Genomic DNA, 20,580 nt, shown 5'->3' on the forward strand with positions numbered 1-20,580 from the left:
GAGCCAAGATCACACCGCAGAGTGAACTACCTTATCCATTCGGGATAGTACCAAAACATATGCTCTTCTGAGCACCAAATTGTGGTAAAACCTCAGAAGTAAATAGTTAGAAAGAATAAAGAGCCTCTGCTGTGGTTTAAGAAGAGCTTTCTCTCAAATGAGTAAGCCCAGCAACCAAGGGTGAAAAAGACTATCCTTTCAGAGGTGAAGAAGATACCCAAGTATCTCCAGTCTTCCAGGATGGTTAAAGAATGTAATGACCTATCGTGCAGGGAAAACTCAAGCTTTGTCCCTTCACAGCCTGAGGGACAAGGGAAAAAGAGCAGGACTGCTCTACATTAATATTAAGGCTGCTGACATGAAAGATGTCAAATGCCTGGTCAAGGATTTCCCGCAGGCCTGTTTTAGTGGAGGCCATGAGAATGAAGTTGTCAGCAAAAGCCATCACATTAAAAGAGTGTGCACTAAGGGAGTAACCAGTATGGTTAAGAAGAGAGCAAAGAAACTTATCAATGATGCAGTTAAAGAAAAGAGGGAATAGAGGATCACCCTGGTGAACTCCCCGAGCAGTGGGAATTGAAGTCATGCGGGATTCTGTAGTGATAAAAAGGGAGCTACCAAAGTAAAGCTCCAATACATATGAAAGAAAGGGGTCTGGACATCTGGCAATAGATAGCACTCTAAGAATAGCAGGAAGTTAGATGCTATCAAAGGCCTTTTGGAGGTGCAGGGACTCCATGTAGATAGGCCTAAGGCAGCGTTGGGAATCGGAAGGGAGGGAAGAAGGACATACATGTTTTCGGCAAAACCATCCAAAGGGATAACGGCTCTTTGATGGAAGTCATGCTTAATATGTTTTTTTTGCAGTCTCTTAACCAAAACTTTATGGAACAAACAGAGAATCTTTTTTAAAACAGTAGAAGAGAGGGAATGAGAGAGAGGTAAGGGAATGCTAGCAGACGAGAGGATGGAAACAGTAGGAGAGACGGAATGAGAGAGAGATATGGAAGTGCTAGAAGAGGAGAGAATGGAAACGGTAGGAGAGATGGAATGAGAGAGAGGTATGGGAATGCTAGAAGACGAGCGGATGGAAACAGTAGTAGGAGAGACAGAATGAGAGAGGGATATGGAAGTGCTAGAAGTGGAGAAAATGGAAACAGTAGGAGAGAGGGAATGAGAGAGATGTATGGGAGTGCTAGAAGAGGAGAGAATGGAAACAGTAGAAGAGAGAGGTATGGCAATGAAAGAAGTGGAGAGAATGGAAACAATAGGAGCGAGGGAATGGTAAGAGGTATAATGTATGGTGACTCAATGATCCGTGGTGTTCAAGATAGGATGCGTGAGGAGTGTTTGCCAGGAGGAACAATAGAAAGGGTGGCTATGGCAATTAAGAGAGGTGAAAGGGTGGATGAGATGATTGTGATGGTAGGAACGAATGACTTGAGTGGTAATGTAAGTCGGGCAGCGAGAGATATGAGATTTTTGCTTGAGACTGTACGGAAGAAGAGAGAGAGAGGAAAAACAGTGTGCGTGTTGCCTAGGTATGATAATGATGAGCTGAGCAGAAGAGCGCTGATATTGAATGGCATAATAGCGAGAATGTGTGACAAGAGAGGACTGGTATATGTGGATGCTTGGAGTGCATTTGAGGAAAGAGAGGAGTTGTATGCGAGAGACCGTTTACATTTGAATGAGGAAGGACGTAGGCATCTGGAGAGATTGCTGTTCTGAACGAGTCAGTGTGTCCCAGGGAGGATGATAGCAGGGGTGGCCTCTTGTGGGAATAGATTCTTGGGAGAAGGGAGACAATGTCAGGTAACACTGAGCCCAGTGGAGTCCAGAAGAGATAATGCTGGGTATAGAAACAATGGCATTTATATGCTGTATACTAATGCCAGGAGTATCCGGAATAAGGGAGAGGAATTGGTGGCGCGGATAGCATCAGCCTGGCCAAAAATTATTGCGATCACTGAGACGTGGTTGACAAAAGGGGATATAACAACAGGAATAGAAGTCGCTGGGTATAGCATTTTTCGTCAGGATAGGAGGGGAAAGTGTGGTGGTGGGGTACTGCTTATGATAAGTGATGACCTATGTCCTTTAAGAGTGGAGAATTTGGAAGGAAGTGAGACAAATGATTTTGAGAGCGTAGATGGTGTGAGGTAGAGGTAGGCAAGACAGGATATTTAGTGGGGTGTTGCTACAGACCCAGGAGCACAGAGGATGGGGACCAGGAGATGTTTAGACAGCTAAGTTTGGCAAGTGCAAGAAGAATGATTGTTATGGGAGATTTTAACTTCAGTAGTATAAATTGGAGAGAGGAAGATGCATGTAGCAATAGGGGAATGGAATTTCTAGAATTCTTGAGGGACAAATGTCTTAGGCAACATGTAACAGAGGGAACAAGAGGTTCTAAAATTTTGGATTTGTTTATAGCATCAGAAGAGTTGATAATAACTGAGTTGACATCTCTCTCACCAGTTGGAGAGAGTGACCATATGGTGTTGACTTGGAAAATGAATAGACATGCAGGAGTATCAAAGAGACGGGAACTTATGTGGAATTATAAGGCAGGTGATTATAATAGTCTTAGACGTCAACTTCGGGAAGTTTCATGGAGGGAGGAATTGGAAGGCCGGGATATCACCAGTGCGTGGGAAATTGTGAAAGAATATTTGTTATCAGCAATGGTAAGTTGTATACCACGAGTGAAGAAGAGGACGCAATTTGGAGTAAAGTGGATGAAAACAATATTAAACAGGAATTGCATGCGAAAAAGAGGCTATGGAAGAGATATAAGGAGATAGGTGAAGAGATGCATGAGGAATATAAGACACAGGCCAGAAGAGTGACTAGTGTGGTAAGGAAAGCGAAACTGGAATATGAGAGGAGATTGGCCCTAAGATCCAAAGAAAATCCTAGGGAATTTTTTAGCTATGTGGCCAGTAGGAGGAGAAATGACTGTGGAAGAATGATATTGTGGGATAAAAATGGGAATAGAGTGACTGATGCAGAGGACATAGTGGAATTGTTCAATGAACACTTTATTGGAGTATTTCATCCTAGAGGAGTCAGTTTTAATGCTAGAGGGATAGGACTGGTACGAGGTCTGGAGGTACAGGAGGAGAGTGTGTTTCAGATACTGAGTACTCTGGATGTCAGTAAAGCTGTGGGACTGGATGGTATTTCGCCACGAGTTTTGAGAGAATGTGCTAGGGAATTGACAGTACCTTTAACGTGGCTTTTCAATGAAAGTCTGGCTTTGGCAAAGGTGCCCAGGGAATGGAAGGAAGGTAAGATAGTGCCATTGCATAAGGGTGGTAACAGACCGGAAGTGTCTAATTATAGGCCAGTCTGTGTGTCATCAGTAGTTGTTAAGATCTTGGAGAAAGTAGTGAGGGACCGTGTACAGCATTGGGCAGATGAGGGTAATGTTATCTGTGAGAATCAACATGGATTTGTGAAAGGACGCTCTTGTTTTAGCAATATGCTAGCCTTTTATAATAAAGTTACAAGAACATTAGATGAGGGAAAGGCATATACTGCAATTTTCTTAGACTTGGCGAAGGCATTTGACAGGGTGCCACATGATAAACTGAGATTTAAGTTGCAGCACATGGGTCTGTATGTCAGATTGGTCAACTGGATTCAGGATTGGCTGTCTGATAGGTATCAGAGAGTTGTGTATGGTGGAGCAGTTTCCAGGAGGCAGAGGGTTACAAGTGGGGTCCCACAGGGCTCAGTACTAGGACCTATATTGTTTAACCTTTATATCAATGACATAGCCAGTGGATTGCAGGGGGATATTCAGTTGTTTGCAGATGATGCGAAGCTGGGAAGGATTATTAGTAATAGTGCTGATGTGGTAGCCCTGCAAGAGGATTTAAATAAGCTAGATAGTTGGGCAAATGAATGGGGGTGTCAGTTTAATGCAGCAAAATGTAAGGTCTTGAGGTTTGGGAAACATCGATGGGATGCTGCATACTCTATGGGAGGAGTTATACTGGAGGAAGTAGGGGAGACAAGAGATCAGGGGTTGATGATTGAAAGAAACCTGAAGTTTAGGGGACATATTGCAAAGGTGGTGAAGGTAACACAGAGGATTGCTGCTATTATGAGAAGGACACTGACCTGCAGAGAGAAGAGGGTTATCATTCCGTTGTATAAGTCTCTGATCAGACCACACTTGGACTATTGTTCTCAGATTTGGTCTCCAGGATTTGAAGGGGATAAATTAACTGTGGAAAGGATACAAAGACGGATGACAAAGATGGTTTCAGGACTGTACAAGGATAGTTATGAGGATCGGCTGTGAGAATGTGGACTGCAGAGTTTGGTGGATAGAAGTAGGAGAGGTGATATGATTGAGACTTTTAAACTGTTGAGAGGTGGTTACAGGGTTGACACTGGGAGTTCTTTCGCTTGGTTGATCAGCGGGAAGGAGTGATGACAAGAGGCCATCCCTGGAAGTTACGAAAGGAAACTGTGAGCAAGAGGGTAAGGAGTGGTTTCTTTGTGTGGAGGGTGGTTGAGCCGTGGAATGCATTGCCTGATGGAGTGGTGGGAGCGAGAACGGTCAGTGAGTTTAAAGAGTGGTATGATAGACTTTGTGTTTCTCAGGGCGGACCTCCCCTCAGTGAGTCTTAACAGACTTTATGTCTTAGGAAGGACCTCCCTCGATGAGTCTTTTGACTCCTTGGAGGCCTGAATAATAATAATAATAATAATAATAATAATAATATTAAACGAAACATGTGGTGCGTTCATAATTAGAAGAAACACACGTATAAACCACAGTGAAAATTATTTAATTGTAAAGTTTTGTTTAAATACTGTACTGATGATGTCCTAAGATACTTAGGATGAAATATTTACAATTAAATAATTTTCACTGTGGTTTATACGTGTGTTTCTTCTAAATATAAACAGAGAATCGCTTGGGAAACTGTAATTGATCTGTAGTCTGCTGCTCTAGTGGCTGTGTCCTTCTTGGAAATAAATATAGTTCTGGAAATGCAAAGATATGGAGGAATTGTTCTGGAGGGCAAGAGGGTATCAAGTCTTGGTATCATGTTTATCCATTTTCTTTGTCTAACTCAATGTTAACATTATTATAGAATACAAACAAATGTAAGAAAGCTAAACCCTGTGTAAAACTAGCTAAACAAAAGTCATGCGAGGACTTTGACAAGAACATAGAAAATAAATATCAAGAAAGTGGCAATATATTCTGGAGGTTGTTGAAGAAGTTTAGAAATGGAGGAAAGAGTGCTGTGAAAGGAGTTAGAGATGATAAAGTTGACATGAAGACGGGAGAAAAAGATATCCTTGAAGTATGGAGTAATTACTTTGAAAAATTGCTAAATGAAACAAGCAGTGATAGCACAGTGGTAAAAACACTCCACAGGCATACAGTTAGGAATACATATCCATATTTGAAGTAGAAAAAGCCATGAAAGGCTTGAAATGTGGAAAGCAGCAGGAGTAGATGATATTCGACCAGAAATGCTGAAGTATGGTGGTATAAAAGTCTTACAGTGGCTGCACTGCATAGTTCAGAAAGCCTGGACAGAGGGACGAATTCCTGATGATTGGAGTACAGCTCTAATAGTACCCATATATAAAAAGGGAAATAAAACTGAATGAGAGAATTACAGAGGTATTTCCTTACTGAGTATTCCTGGGAAGATATATGCAAGTATACTTGAGAAACGATTGAGAAGAATTGTGGAGAAAAAGCTTGGTGAAGCTGGATTCAGGCGAAATAGAGGCTGTCAGGATCAGATTTAACTTTATGAGAAATAGTTGAGAAAGCATGGGAATATAACAAAGATCTGTATTTAAATTTTGTCAATCTGGAAAAGGCATATGACAAAGTGCCAAGAGAGAAGCTATTCAATACGCTACAGTTATATGGTGTTAATGGAGCATTATATCAAGCAATACTTAGTCTTTATTTGAGCTGTAAGTCAGCAGTTAGAATTGAAGGAAGTACAGGAAGATGGTTTAATGTTAAATCTGGTGTGAGACAAGGATGTACATTATCCCCTCTGTTAATCATTATCTATATGGATCACATTATGAAGGAAAGTGGTATTAAACATGATATCAGAATTGGAGATGTTAATGTCAGCTCTTTGCTTTATGTGGATGATGTTATACTTCTAAATAAATCAGCTACAAGTTTGCAAAATTCCCTGACTAAATTGAATAACTGTTGTAATAGATATAGTATGAAAGTCAGCAATAAAAAGACAGAAACATTGAAAATATCAACTGCATTGTGAATGGAGAACCCGTGGAAACAAGTAAAACATTTCAGCTACTTAGGCACAATTTTTAGTGAAGATGGTAAATTAAATATGGAAATAGACAACAGAATCAACAAAGCTTGTATGGTAGGAAGTCAATTGAATAAATTCATATGGAATAAGAGAGAAAGTCGTCGGAACACTAAATTAGCTCTATACAAGACAGTGTTCAAACCAGTTTTAACTTATGGATCTGAGAGCTGGGTTAGAAGTAACTTGACCAAAGACTAGAGACCGCAGATATGAGTGTCCTCAGAAAGATTAGAGGCATTAACAGATGATATTAATGGCAATATCATATTAAAAACGAGGATATTAAGAAGGAACTTGACATTGTCAGCATCCAGAAATGCGTTAGCAGAGCTAATCTCAGGTGGTGTGGTCACTTAAACAGAATGGACGAGGAAAGATTAGCAAAACAAGTGTTCTCTGCCAGGTCAGGTTGGCAGCAAAATGGCCCAGAGGAAGACCAAGATATAGGTGGATTGATACAGTACAAATTGCCTTAGACGATAGAAATATAAGATCTAATAATGTTGGAATCTTGACAAGTAACAGACTGATTTGGAGGAAAATTGTAGATAGGTAGTTATTATTATTATAATTATTATTATTATTATTACATGACACCTCCAGGGAGTCCAAAGACTCATCGAGGGAGGGCACCTATTCTACAACTCTCTGTCTCCACCAACCACAACTACCTTCTTCATCTCCTTTGGAATCTCATCTTCACATTCCATTTGTTTGTTGTCTTCCTATGTGCATTATTGTTCAATTTCAAGAAGATTACTGTCGCTGAAATCTTTTGAATTTGAATGCAATAATTCTTTAACATCTTCTGTATCAACAGCATCAAAACTAATGACTTCACCAAATGCAACGATTTCTTCAACCACGTCGTTCACAGGATTTTGAAAACCACCTAGGTCAGTGCTTCCCAAACTTATGGATGCCAAGGCCCCCATTGGAAAAATTTAAATATTTCACGGCCCCCAATCAAAAAAAAATCGTAATACAGACATATATTATTGTAATATTTATTGTATTTATATGAATGCAATTTATATTCAAAATTTTGCATTTGTAAGCTTTTTTTTTTGTGTGTGTGCTTCTCAATACTTTGAAATGAAACTTATATGAATAAGCATATATTTACTAATATTCATTAATCACCGAAATACGCAGGAAGCAAAATTTGTTAACCAACACCAAATACATGATTTTTATCTATTAAAATATAAAAAAGAACAAAAAATAAATAATAATAATTAAATAAGTTTCTTTTAAGATTAAAAAAAATCTACTTAGTCTTAAAACATTTTAAATTTGTTTTCATTATTTCACGGCCCCCCCCTCAACAAAACTTACGGCCCACAGTTTGGGAAGCACTGACCTAGGTCATTAGCGCATTCGGGCAAAAGGTCTTTCCAAACAGCTCTCATGCAGCTAGAAATCACTTGCTCCCAAGAGTCATGAATGTTTTCAATTTCATGTTTAATGTTAAACATTTTCCAAAATTCTTGGAGCATAATCACATTTTCTCCTCTTGTTGTTTCTACTGCCTTTGAGAATGTCTTTGAGATTAGTTACTGCAATTTTTTATATAGAAAAGATTAGCAAAACAAGTGTTCTCTGCCAGTTGGGCAGGAAAATGACCTAGAGGAAGACCAAGATGTAGGTGGATTGATACTGTACAAAGTGCCTTAGACGATAGAAAAATAAGATCTGATAATGTTGGAGTCTTGACAAGTAACAGACTGATTTGGAGGAAAATTGTAGATAGGAAGTTATTATTATTATAATTATTATTATTACATGACACCTCCAGGGGAGTCCAAAGACTCATCGAGGGAGGGCACCTATTCTACAACTCTCTGTCTCCACCAACCACAACTACCTTCATCATCTACACCAATGCCATGTACCAATGACCATCACCACTAGTATTTTCACAGACAACGACAAACATCCATGCCCACAGCGGGATTCGAACCTGCAGCCTTTTGGCTAGAGAGCAAATATGCTAACCACTCGGCCAACCACGCCGGCAAGTAATGTTAGTGATGATGTAATACTATGTAGTACTATCATATTTTCATGTAGTACTATCATATCCTGTACACCCCTTGAGGGTACATGTCTGGAATTTGATGATGATGATGTTGAAAATTAGCAATAAAGAGACAAAGACTTTCAAGATACTTAGGAACATTCATGTTGGAGGTTTAATGGAATATTATCAGCACTGAGAAAGGATTAAAACTAATTTTAATGCTTCCAATATTTCGTCTCAGTCACAGTATGTTGTTACAAAAAACTTTTTGTAACAACATACACAAATACAATACATTGATAAGTAAAACAAGTGAGTGAAACTAATGTTTTATCTAGGTGGTGCACCCTCTATGGACATTTGCAGGTGGCCTAGGATGTAAAGAGGGATCTCTGATAATTAATGTTTTCCAAATTTTGGAAAGTTTTATGCAACTGTATTTGTTTCAATTAGGTTGATTCCTGAGTGCAGATGCAGATTCAAAAAACAGTCTCTCTTTTTTGAATATACTATAATGGAGCATGGTGGTTTTTTCCCAGGAGATCCTGTGGGTTGTATCCAAAACATGGTCTGCAAGGCCAGATTGACCATAATCGTGATTGCAGATGTATGACTTGTGTTCTTCTAACTGGATAGTTGTTGATCTGCCTGTCTGTCCAAAGTAAGCCAGCTTACAGGAGCAAGGTGCTCAATATACTTCAAGCACTGAGAGAAGAGGGAGCTGATCTTTGATGGAACAGATAAGGGTAGTTAGTTTATGGCAGGGCTTAAAAGCTGTATGAAGGTTGTACTTTTTTATTTTTTTATTTATTTTATTTTATTTTTATTTAAAATTAGTTTTAATCCTTTCTCGGTGCTGATAATATTCCATTAAACCTCCAACATGAATTCTTCACAGCACTTAAGCCTCAACACACGGACTTAGGAACATTGAAAAAACATCAACCTTATTCTGAATGGAGAATGTATAGAACAAGTAAAACATTTCAGCTATTTAGGCACAATTTTTACTGAAGATGGCAAATTGAATATGGAAATGGACAATGGAATTAGCAGAGCTAGTATGATAGAAAGTCAACTGAATAAATTTATGTGGAATATAAGAGAAATTAGTCAAAATACTAAATTAGCTATATACAGACATTTCAAAGCAAGTTGAAATTATGGATCTGAGATCTAAGTTAGAAATAAAACAATCAAATATTGGAGATGACATATATGAGATTTCTGAGAAAGATTAGAGAAATGAAGAGATGGCATGAATTGCAGAATAATATTAAAAATGAGGATATTAGGCATTATTAGCATCTCTGTTAGCAGAATTAATCTTTGGTGTCATGATCATTTCAAATAGAATGAGGAAAGAAAGGTTAGCAAAACAAATCTTCTTTGCAAAATAGTAAGATAAAAAAAGACGATCTAGGTGGTTTGATACAGCAAAAAGTGTTTTAGAAGAGCAAAATATAAGATCTGATAATACTGTCTTGACAGACAGTCAGTTTAATTTGGAGGAAAACTGTTGATAAGAAGTTAGTAATCATGTAACTTTTTCATATAATACTATCATACTAACCTGTACCCCCTCCCGAGGATACGTCAGGAATTTGATCTGTGTAGATTAGTACCTAGTGTTTTATCAGAGGACTGTAACCTGGGAAACTAGACATAATACAGAATGAAATGGAAGACAATAAGATACTAATCTTAGGGTTGGGTGAAACTCAGTGGAATGAATGTGGTCATTTTATTATTATTATTATTCAGGCCTCCATGGAGTCAAAAGACTCCTCACTGGAGGTCCTTCCTAGAAAACACAAAGTTTATCAAGACTCATCATGGGAGGTCCCTCCTAGGAAACACAAATTCTATCACAGTGCTTCCCAAACTTATGGACGTAAAGGCCCCCTTTGGAGAAATTAAAATATTTCACGGCCCCCCCCATCTAAAAAAATTTGTAAAACAGACATATATTATAATAATATCGATTGTATTTATATTCAATACAAACTATACACAGAAAATATTGGAAAAATCAAATGCAGATATTATATTTTTAGCATCTTACATACACATTTGACATGGCACATTATCTTATATTTTTATATAGATAGATATATTGTTATTGTATATTTGCAGTAAAGCACGTGAGATGTTTCTTTTTAAGATAAAAAAAATCTACTTAGTCTTAAAACATTTTATATTTGTTTTCATTATTCCATGCCCCCCCCCCTCAACAAAAGTAATGGCCCCAAGGGGGCCACGGCCCACAGTTTGGGAAGCGCTGGTCTATCATACCACTCCTTAAACTCATTGACCATTTTCGCTCTCATCACTCTATCAGGCAATGCATTCCACGGTTCAACCACCCTCCATGCAAAGAAACCACTCCTCACCCACTTGCTCACAGTTTCCTTTCGTAACTTCCAGGGATGGCCACTTGTCATGACTCCTTTCCGCTGTTCAACCAAGCAAAAGAACTCCCCAGTGTTAACCCTGTAACCACCTCTCAATAGTTTGGAAGTCTCAGTCATATCACCTCTCCTTCTGTTATCCACCATACAACACACTTATGTGTGTTGTATGGTGAATAACAGAAGGTGCTTTTCTCTGGTCTAGACCATAACAGTGTAAAGGGAGTTGGCATCATTGTTAATAAAAACATAAGTAAAGCAGTATTTATTTATTTATTTATCATATGGCATATACACATGGTTAAAAGGGAATAACATGAAATACATATGAATATGGATAAGATACAAATATGTAAAATTATAAATATAAAGTAAAACATAGACAAACAGATAGAATACAGGCATTAAATGTATAACAAGCATCAAACAAAAATTTAGTCATATTTTTACATTTAGATTTTTAATCCAATTGATCATCTCTGGGGATAGGTCAAAAATGTCCTTTAGTTCACCTGGATATGCCATTAACTCAACCTGAACTATATGATAGATGGTTTGGGTCTCGGCTCCACAAGGGCAGTGGGGATTTAGTATCTTTCCCCACTTTGGTAGCAAGCCTCTGCATACACTGTGACCTGTATGACTCCCATTAGCAGTTTTCCATATATTCTTCCTGGGCAGGTCAAATCCTGATGGTTTTTGAAGAATATTTATATAGCTACTGACTTCAGGTGATACTGCTTGGGTCCACAGTGCATCCCACTTATTCATCAAGCTGACATTCTGACTAAGAAGATTACAGGTCTTTTGGATTTTAATCTATCAGATAAAGCATCTGGAACAGTGGTGGCTGGTGAAAATTTTAAGTGGGAATGCTGCATATACAAAAAAAAAAAAAAAAAAAAAAAACTTTTTTTTCTTAATCAGTAACGAATTTATTAATAAATAAATTTACATATTAAAAAATCGTTTTATTAAAATATTTCATCCTCACCATGAACAAACACCAACAATAAAACTTTCGTATCAATAGCAATGACCAGCGCAGACAAATATTGGTGTTAGATCGCAGTGCATTTGTTTCTTGTAACAATAATTGAAAAAATATAATTCTTTTCATATTTTTAACAGTGATGCTTGTCATAATTCAGCCATTATTTATTTATTATAGATATTGTATCTATAATAAATAAATAATTATATGTTATTTTAACAAAATAAAATAAGATTTACAAAAAAATAGTTCACCACGAACATGCACCAATAATAAACATTTCATAGGTAGAAAGGATCCAGAGGCATGTGACCAAGATGGTCTATGGAATGAATCTTACGAGAACAGGTTGAAGATCTGTGGGTTACAGAAATTGGTTGATAGGCAGAAAAGGGGTGATATGATTGAGACATTCAAATTACTGAAGGGATTTTACAAGATTAATTCAGAGGAAATTTTTCAGAACAGGTGTAGTGATGAGAGAACTTGGGGCCATCCATGGAAACTGAGCAAGTGTGTTAGAACTAGGTTATTTACTTGGAGAGTGGTGAATGAGTGGAATAAGCTGCCAGAGTTTGTTGTGTGTGCCATGACTAAATGAATTCAAAGCAAAGTATGATAGATACTGTGCGAATAGTTGTTCTTGATATGATGTATAGGGCCTCCCTCGATCAGTCTAAGGACTCCTTGGAGTTGCCCGTAATAATAATAATAATTCTTTTGATATGTAGCCTGCAAAAAAAAAAAAAAAAAGAAAAGAAAAGATTATGGTAAGCGTGGATAGGCTTATGTGTTCATCAGACATGTTGTAATAGGTTTCACGGTGTAATAAGAACACAGATGGTTAAGAAAATAAGTATTTATTAACTTAAAGCTAATAAGTTAATAAATAGTTATTATTAATAACTATTTATTAAAGCTAATAAGTTAATAAATAGTTATTTTCTTAACCATCTGTGTTCTTATTATACCGTGAAACCTATTACAACAGATTATGGTAGGATGACACTGATGAGAAGGAATATTATATAAAGTTCATAAAGGTCTTTCATCCTTCTGAATGTGATCACAAAAGGATGAGAGGTCTGAGATTGCAGAATTTAACTTGGTAGTTTTTCCTCCTTTCCAGCTCTCCTTCTCTCTTGGTTACTTGCTTTTTTCTTCTTCTGGCTGGCATTTCTGATACTTGGCAACAACTATTTCAAAACTCACAACTCACATGCAACCCTAATACCAAGATTCAAAGCAAAACTCAACTGACAAAAACAGTTGCTATTAGTACAGTGATGGTGCATTGCAATAGCGTCTAGTATAGTAGTACTGTTATACTGTATTTTTCTGTGTATAAGGCAATACTTTTTTTTTAAATTTTTAGACCAAAAATTGGGGTCGTCTTATATACAGGTGGGGGGGGATAACCGGTTGAGAGATCCGTGGTTGCTGTGGCAAAACTGCCAGTAACTTGTCTCCGTGAACAAGCTTCTGCCAATCATTAGCCTTTGTTAACTATGTTGATTGATGTCATTAACAGCTGATTCTGAATAAACCAATCAGAACTCTGAAAGCATTCATACAGCTGCAACTCGTTGGCAGGGTAAGTTAATGTATTAACAATATTTTGAGCACTAGCCTATAAAAATGTCTGAAAATAAAAAACAATTGTCATATTCTTCAAAATTCAAGTTAAAAGTCATCAATTATGCAAAAGAACATGGAAATAAAGCTAAACGGAACTTAAAATATATTTAAGTTCCGTTTGTTATACCATCACTCAACTACATTGCAATTTCAGTAATGCTTACATGTACAGTTGTATTAATAAATGTTAAGAAATACATATATTTGTATATTTAATTACTTTATCATATAACAAAACTTAAACCTTATTTATGGAAGTTTTACTCAGTACATATAATGCTGTAAAAAACAACATAATAAGTAAATCATGATTGTGTGAGAATTTTATAGTAATGCTTTTGGTTACCGTAAGCTTAAGACACTGCTAGTCAATCGTTCAGAAAACCTGCATGCTTCGTAAGGCATCACTAAGGCAGCTCTTACCTTATATTATTATTCAAAAATGCAAAAGCCTGGGGTTACTTGCTCATATTGAAGATTGATTGATTAATTGTTTTGCGCTTGAAATTGAAAAATCTTGCTGAAAAATGGACACGGCATTCAAAATTTTTTTATTGTTGATAATGCTCTTAGTCATCTTGCAGATTTAAATGATTTGGATCCAAACATAAAAACACTCTACCTTCCATCTAATACTTCACTCATTCACCCCACTTCAAAGCTTATTATTTGCAATGCTGTTCGAGTCTAAGATTGTTGAAATTATAATATCCTATAATATTTAGATGATGCTTTAGCCTGTTATCAAGAGATTTATAAAGAGAAGAAAGAAGCCACAGTACATTTATCTGTTAATAATTTCATAAGGAAGATTGCACAGCTGAATTAAACATATTGTATTTTTTTTTCCATTTCCTCATACCATTTATTATTATTATTCTTATTCTTCTTCTTATTATTATTATCCTGGCTTCCATGGAGTCAAAAGACTCATCGTGGGAGGTCCTTCCTAAGAAACACAAAGTCTATCATACCACTCCTTAAACTCATTGACCGTTCTTGCTCTCACCACTCCATCAGGCAATGCATTCCATGGTTCAACCACCCTCCATGAAAAGAAACCACTCCTCACCCTCTTGCTTACGGTTTCCTTTCGTAACTTCCAGGGATGGCCTCTTGTCATCACTCCTTTCCACTGTTCAGCCAAGCAAAAGAACTCCCCAGTGTCAACCCTGTAACCACCTTTCAACAGTTTAAATGTCTCAATCATATCACCTCTCCTTCTTCTATCCACCAAACTCTGCAGTCCACATTCCCTCAGCCGATCCTCATAACTAACATTGTACAGTCCTGAAACCATCTCTGTTATCTGCCTTTGTACCCTTTTCACATTTAATTTATCCCCTTCAAATCCTAGGGACCAAATCTGAGAACAATAGTGTAAGTCTAAGTCTGATCAGAGTCTTATACAATGGAATGATAACCCTTTTTTCTCTGCAGGTCAGTATCCTTCTCATTATTGCAGCAATCCTCTGTGTTACCTTCACCACCTTTGCAATATGTCCCCTAAATTTCAGGTTTCTATCAATCATCAACCCCAGATCTCTTGTCTTCCCTACTTCCTCCAGTATAACTCCTCCCATAGAGTATGAGCGTCCCATCGATGTTTTCCAAACCTCAAGACCTTACATTTTGCTGCATTAAACCGACACCCCCCATTCATTTGTCCTTATTCAAATCCTCTTGCAAGGCTACCACATCTGCACTATTACATAATAATCCTTCCCAGCTTCGCATCATCTGCAAACACTGAATATCCCTGGCAATCCTCTGACAATGTCACTGATATAAATGTTCAACAATATAGGTCCCAGTACTGAGCCTTGTGGGACCCTACCTGTAACCCTCTGCCTCCTTGAAACTGCCCCACCGCACACAACTCTCTGATACCTATCGGACAGCGAATCCTGAATCCACTTGACCAATCTGACATCCAGACCCATGTGCTGCAACTTGAATATCAGCTTATCATGTGGCACCCTGTCAAATGCCTTCGCTAAGTCTAATAAAATGGCAGTATATGCCTTTCCCTCGTCTAATGCTCTTGTAACTTTATTATAAAAGGCTGGCATATTGCTAAAATAAGAGTGCCCCTTCACAAATCTATGTTGACTCTCACAGATCACATTACCCTCATCTGCCCAATGTTGTATATGGTCCCTCACTACTTTCTCCAAGATCTTAACAACTACTGATGACATGCAAACTGGCCTATAATTAGACAGTTCCAGTCTGCTACCGCACTTATGCAATGGCACTATCTTACCTTCATTCCATTCCATTGGCACCTTTCCCGCAGCCAGACTTTCATTAAAAAGTCAGGTCAAAGGCACTGTCAGTTTCACATTCTCTCAAACCTCGTGGTGAAATACCATCCAGTCCCACAGCTTTACTGACATCCAGAGTACTCAGTATTTGAAACACACTCTCCTCCTGCATCTCTAAACCTTGAATGAATGAAACTAACAGAAATGACTTTTAAAATATATTGATAGTACAGTGTATATATATACTGTAAACACATAAGCAATAATGTTTGATTAGTGGGAAGGGTAGGTAAATCTAACTTACATTAAATTTGTGTTACGTAAAGGTTTGCAGAACATTACTCTTAGTCTATCTACAAGGATGTTTTTCTTATCTCACAACCTTGTTGTCATCATGGTGCAAATAATTCTTAGTAAATTCTAAGTAGGCAAACATATATGATTATAAATAACATTATGCAGATCATTAGAGTTTTTGCTTACACAATATTCTTTTATTCCCTTTCTTGAAACATTATATCTACTGTAGTTAAATATTGTTATTATTATTATCATCACACATTCCATCCAAGTAGTGAACTCATCATGGGAGATTCATTGAACTGGAAACATTTATCATATTGAACCTTAAAATCCTTAATACTGTCCACATAAAAAATTTACTCTTAACAACCCTCTTCACTACACTCTTACACAACTTCCAGAGATGGCTTTTGGTTCTTCCCTGAAGAAATATCTCAAAGATTTTTGAGTTTTCCAATACTCTTTTTTCAGGAATTCCTGGTAGATGCTGCAAGTTTTCAAGACAAAGTGGCAGATTTACATCATCGAATAGCTACAGTTATTTATCAAGGGATCATTGATTGTGCTAATACTGAAGCTGTCTTTAAGGTATATTATAAGAAAATTCATAATTTGAAAGTAATATTATTCTTATTTATGTGAAGTTATTAGTGAAGTCATTAATACATATACAAGTTGCCCATTCGTGAAGTTATTTAATGCACAAACTTTGTTTGCTTACACTTAAGGATTAAATCAAGATTATAATTTCTTGCTATCTTTAATAGCAAGAAATCATATTTCAAGAATAACCAAGTGGAAAAACTTTCAACATCTATCTCTAATCCAGAGTATTTTAGTAATAAGGTGTGACACTTTTTGGCTACTTGTATGTGAAAATATAACTTTTGTATTACTTCAACCTTGGTATAACTTCTGGGTGTGGCTCCCGTTTCAATTTAGCATTGTAGCCGTTTCAATTTAGCATTGAAACGGCTACCATGCTGAGATATGAGCAGCTCTGCACAGTGGCAGATTTTTGCCCATCTTCTGAGTGGAGCCACTGCTGAGTTTATGGCTCTGTTCGTTCAGTGGTGGGAATGAGCCTGCCATTGGACAGAGTCACTGCTGAGAGTTCCTCTCCATGGCAGGGTGGACCTGTTGCTAGGTAGGACCACTGCTGAGTAAAATGATACTTCGAGTCGCTCGCACTTGCTAAGTTTAGAGTGACCTGGGGGATCTGAGTTTTTGGAGTCTGCCCTTCACGTATACAGTGAAACCAGTCTGGGTAGTGACCCTTCCCATAATGCCTAGCATTATACACGACCGTAAGCATGTGTGCTTTGCATTATGTGATACCAAGGTAAGTGATGTGAAGTCATTAGCCTCTGTATACGAGTTGCCCAGTCATGAAGTTACTTAACATGCAAACTTTGTTTGCTTACACTTGGATAAAGGATTAAACGAAGAATATAATTTCTTGGCATCTTTAATTTATATTATTCTTATTAGCAGACCCTTTATCATGGATCGTATTGCAAAATGTCAACTCATCAGCTATTCTTGGTGTATAAACCTTATGTAACAGTATAGTTCTGGTGAGCATCAGTAGCTTTTCATGCAGGTTATACTTTTCGTCTGGTTGGAAAGAGTTGGGTTTAGTTTCATCGATAATGCAAGGAATTTTAATGGTGCTTTTCAGTTGAGGGTGAGTTAATCATTCTCATAATACAGAAATGTAAGGGCATTTTACCCACCAAAATTCTGAGGTTTTTCATCCTCCATAGCATGCAAATTGTCCAGAGAATTAATGCACACACACAACAGAACAGAACAGAGTGTGCTCAAACATGAACAGAAGTGCTTCTGATTGATCCTCTTCTCAACCTGTTCTTGAGTACAACTAGCGAGACTATAAACAAGTAGAAATGGTACATTTCTACTTCTTTAAGAATTCTTCATAGAGATGATATTGTATGCAGGGCACAGCAATTTGTTAAGAAGAAATCAAAATTGGCTGGCCACCTAAACAGGTTAACCTTCATAAAGAGGTGCCAGGACACTAATACACTACCAAACTGTGTCAAAATTAAAAGTATTTCATTCAGCCAAGTCCCCGGCATATTTACAAATGGGCTAGTTTAGCACTATTGTGTGAACTGATTAGCGCTACTTGTGTGGAGCTGTCAAAAATAATTGATAGCTGCATATATACTGTACATGACACACTGTGGGATATTTTAAACCAGAACTGTGAGTTATCCTTGTCTGCATCTCTTACACAATGGCAGATAATGAATTCATGAATTCAAAAGCCTCCACCAAAAAAAAAAATTGAAATCCTCCAACATCGTAGTACTATGGAATGAGTGTGCAAATACATCAAGATTGCATCATTGTAAATTTATCATCAGCAGCCCTAACAGATGAAGCTGTAAGCATGCTAAGTCGAGGACATAATTTTGCCATTACATCTGGGTGAGTTCTAAAAGTGAAAATGATGACTTCCATTGAACGTGGAACATAACGACCTTCCTCCAGTTATAGTCAATAACATTTGTTTGGATGTAGTCAACATCTTAATCCAATCTAAACCTCCCAAAAAACAATATTGGGAGGATTTCCTTTGCTATAAAAAATTGCTATAACAATTTTGTTTTGTTGCTTTAAAAGAATAACAACAATTTTGTAATAACTAAAGAAGACAAAGATGATACAACTGTGGTTATGAATTTATATTTAAACAATATTTAAGCAGATGAATATTTAAGAATATTTAAGCAAAATGCTCATTTTACAAGAACCAGCCTATATTAAATCATGATCCTACTAACTCATAAAAGAATTAGGTTTGCACATTACTGAAGAATGTTACTTCCTGACCAAAAGTTAATAAACTTGTCTTTTCATGTAAAAACACCCAGAATATATTATTATTATTATTTGTCACGCCTCCAGGGAGTCCGAAGACTCATCGAGGGAGAGCACTTACTCCACAATTCTCTGTCTCCACCAACTACAACTAACCACAACTACTATCATCATCATCTACACCAATGCCATCTACTGCCCGCTACGACTAGTATTTTCACAGACAATTACAAACATCCATGCCCACGGTAGGATTTGAACCCCACAGCCTTTTTGGAGAGCGGATACACTAACCACTCGGCCAACCAGGCCATCGTGGAGCACTTAAATATGGAACACTTAAAATTCACAAACAAGACACAACCCTACATTCAATTGTGGATAGTATAAACAGTTCTACATTCAAACTTGCTAATCATTTAGCTAAATTACTAGCTACTTCACAAGTAATTCTTCCTTTGTTTCATTCTGTTTACCTAAAGTGGCATATTGCCAAAATTTAAAAATACAATATAAAACAGCAGACTTTTATATCTATTTATTTATTTTTATTTTATACATTTTGCGCCCCACACCTAGTTGTGCCTGTGGTGGGCACCTCTTTCGCTATGCCCTTGTTATGGCACTAATTGAAAGACCATATTTTAAAAAGTTCAAACAATGATTAGTTTCGATATTACTTCACTATTTACCAATGTATCATTAATGGAAATTCTGGATTTGCTCAAGTCACATTTGCCCCAGATATATTTATCTGGGACATCTGAAAATTATTCAAATTTATGTCCCTGTTTCTCCGCCATCTCTTAAGACAAGTTGAGCCCTCCTAATGAGGGATGAAGTATGTATTTTATGACTGTAGATCCATGTGTATTCATGAGCCAGTGTGCCTGTTCTGAGGGATGAAAAACCCGAGTTTCTGGGTGAAAAAACCCTCCACCTTCGTATGAGTCTTGCTAACTCACCTTTGGTCAAAAGAGACCAGATAAAGGTTCCTCACGTCATAGATGGGAATCGAACCCAGGTTTTTCTGACCAAAGAGCTTTGTCGATACCAACTGAGCTATGGAGGCTATCTGTTCCAATGACACTGCTCTTACACTGAACTGACTTGTGTGGCACTTTTCTAGCCAATGGCTATAATCCTCAAATAATAGATAAAATACTAAATGCTCCCTAGAAATTGATTTCATTAACTAATACACAAAGCTATAGAAAATCTGTTACCATCCCATATATTCAGGGCATACCCAAAAAGATATCTAGAGTGCTTAATACTTAATAAATATCAGCTCTGCAACACCACATTTAAAACACATTAAATTGTCAACTCTTATCCGTTCACCTAAGGACATGCTCTCTCCTTTATCACATTCAGGAGTACATAATGTACTCTGTACTTGTGGCCTGGCTTACTATGGACAAACAGAAAGAAATGTTGACATTTGCCTTGGAGAACGTAAAAAGTATATTTGACACTATCTTTATGGCAAGTTGAGGCTAGCAGACTATTCATTGGATACCCCTTCACACAGGATCAAATCGAAGATAACAAAAGTGCTATACAGAAGTCATTATAAGTCAGAGAGATTCTTTTTAGAATTATTATTATTACATTACACCTCCAGGAAGTCCAAAGACACATCGAGGGAGGGCACCTACTCTACAACTCTCCGTCTCCACCAACCGCAACTACCTTCATCATCTACACCAATGCCATCTACTGCTGACCACCACTAGTATTTTCACAG

General features: G+C 37.3%; 1 protein-coding gene across 1 annotated transcript in view; it reads left to right on the plus strand.

The window, feature by feature from the left end:
* The window catches only part of Dhc93AB (Dynein heavy chain at 93AB), a 1,274,973-nt gene that overhangs the window by 145,455 nt on the left and 1,108,938 nt on the right, over positions 1 to 20,580 (plus strand). The window contains exon 9 of the mRNA XM_090403805.1: positions 16,452 to 16,568. Coding sequence (XP_090259931.1) covers positions 16,452 to 16,568 — 117 coding nt within the window. The remainder of the gene's footprint in view (positions 1 to 16,451; positions 16,569 to 20,580) is intronic.

This window comes from Typopeltis vanoorti, chromosome 1 (genome assembly GCF_054136105.1).
Source record: "Typopeltis vanoorti isolate ZY-2024b chromosome 1, IOZ_Tvanoo_1.0, whole genome shotgun sequence".
Taxonomy (NCBI): Eukaryota; Metazoa; Arthropoda; class Arachnida; order Uropygi; family Thelyphonidae; genus Typopeltis; species Typopeltis vanoorti.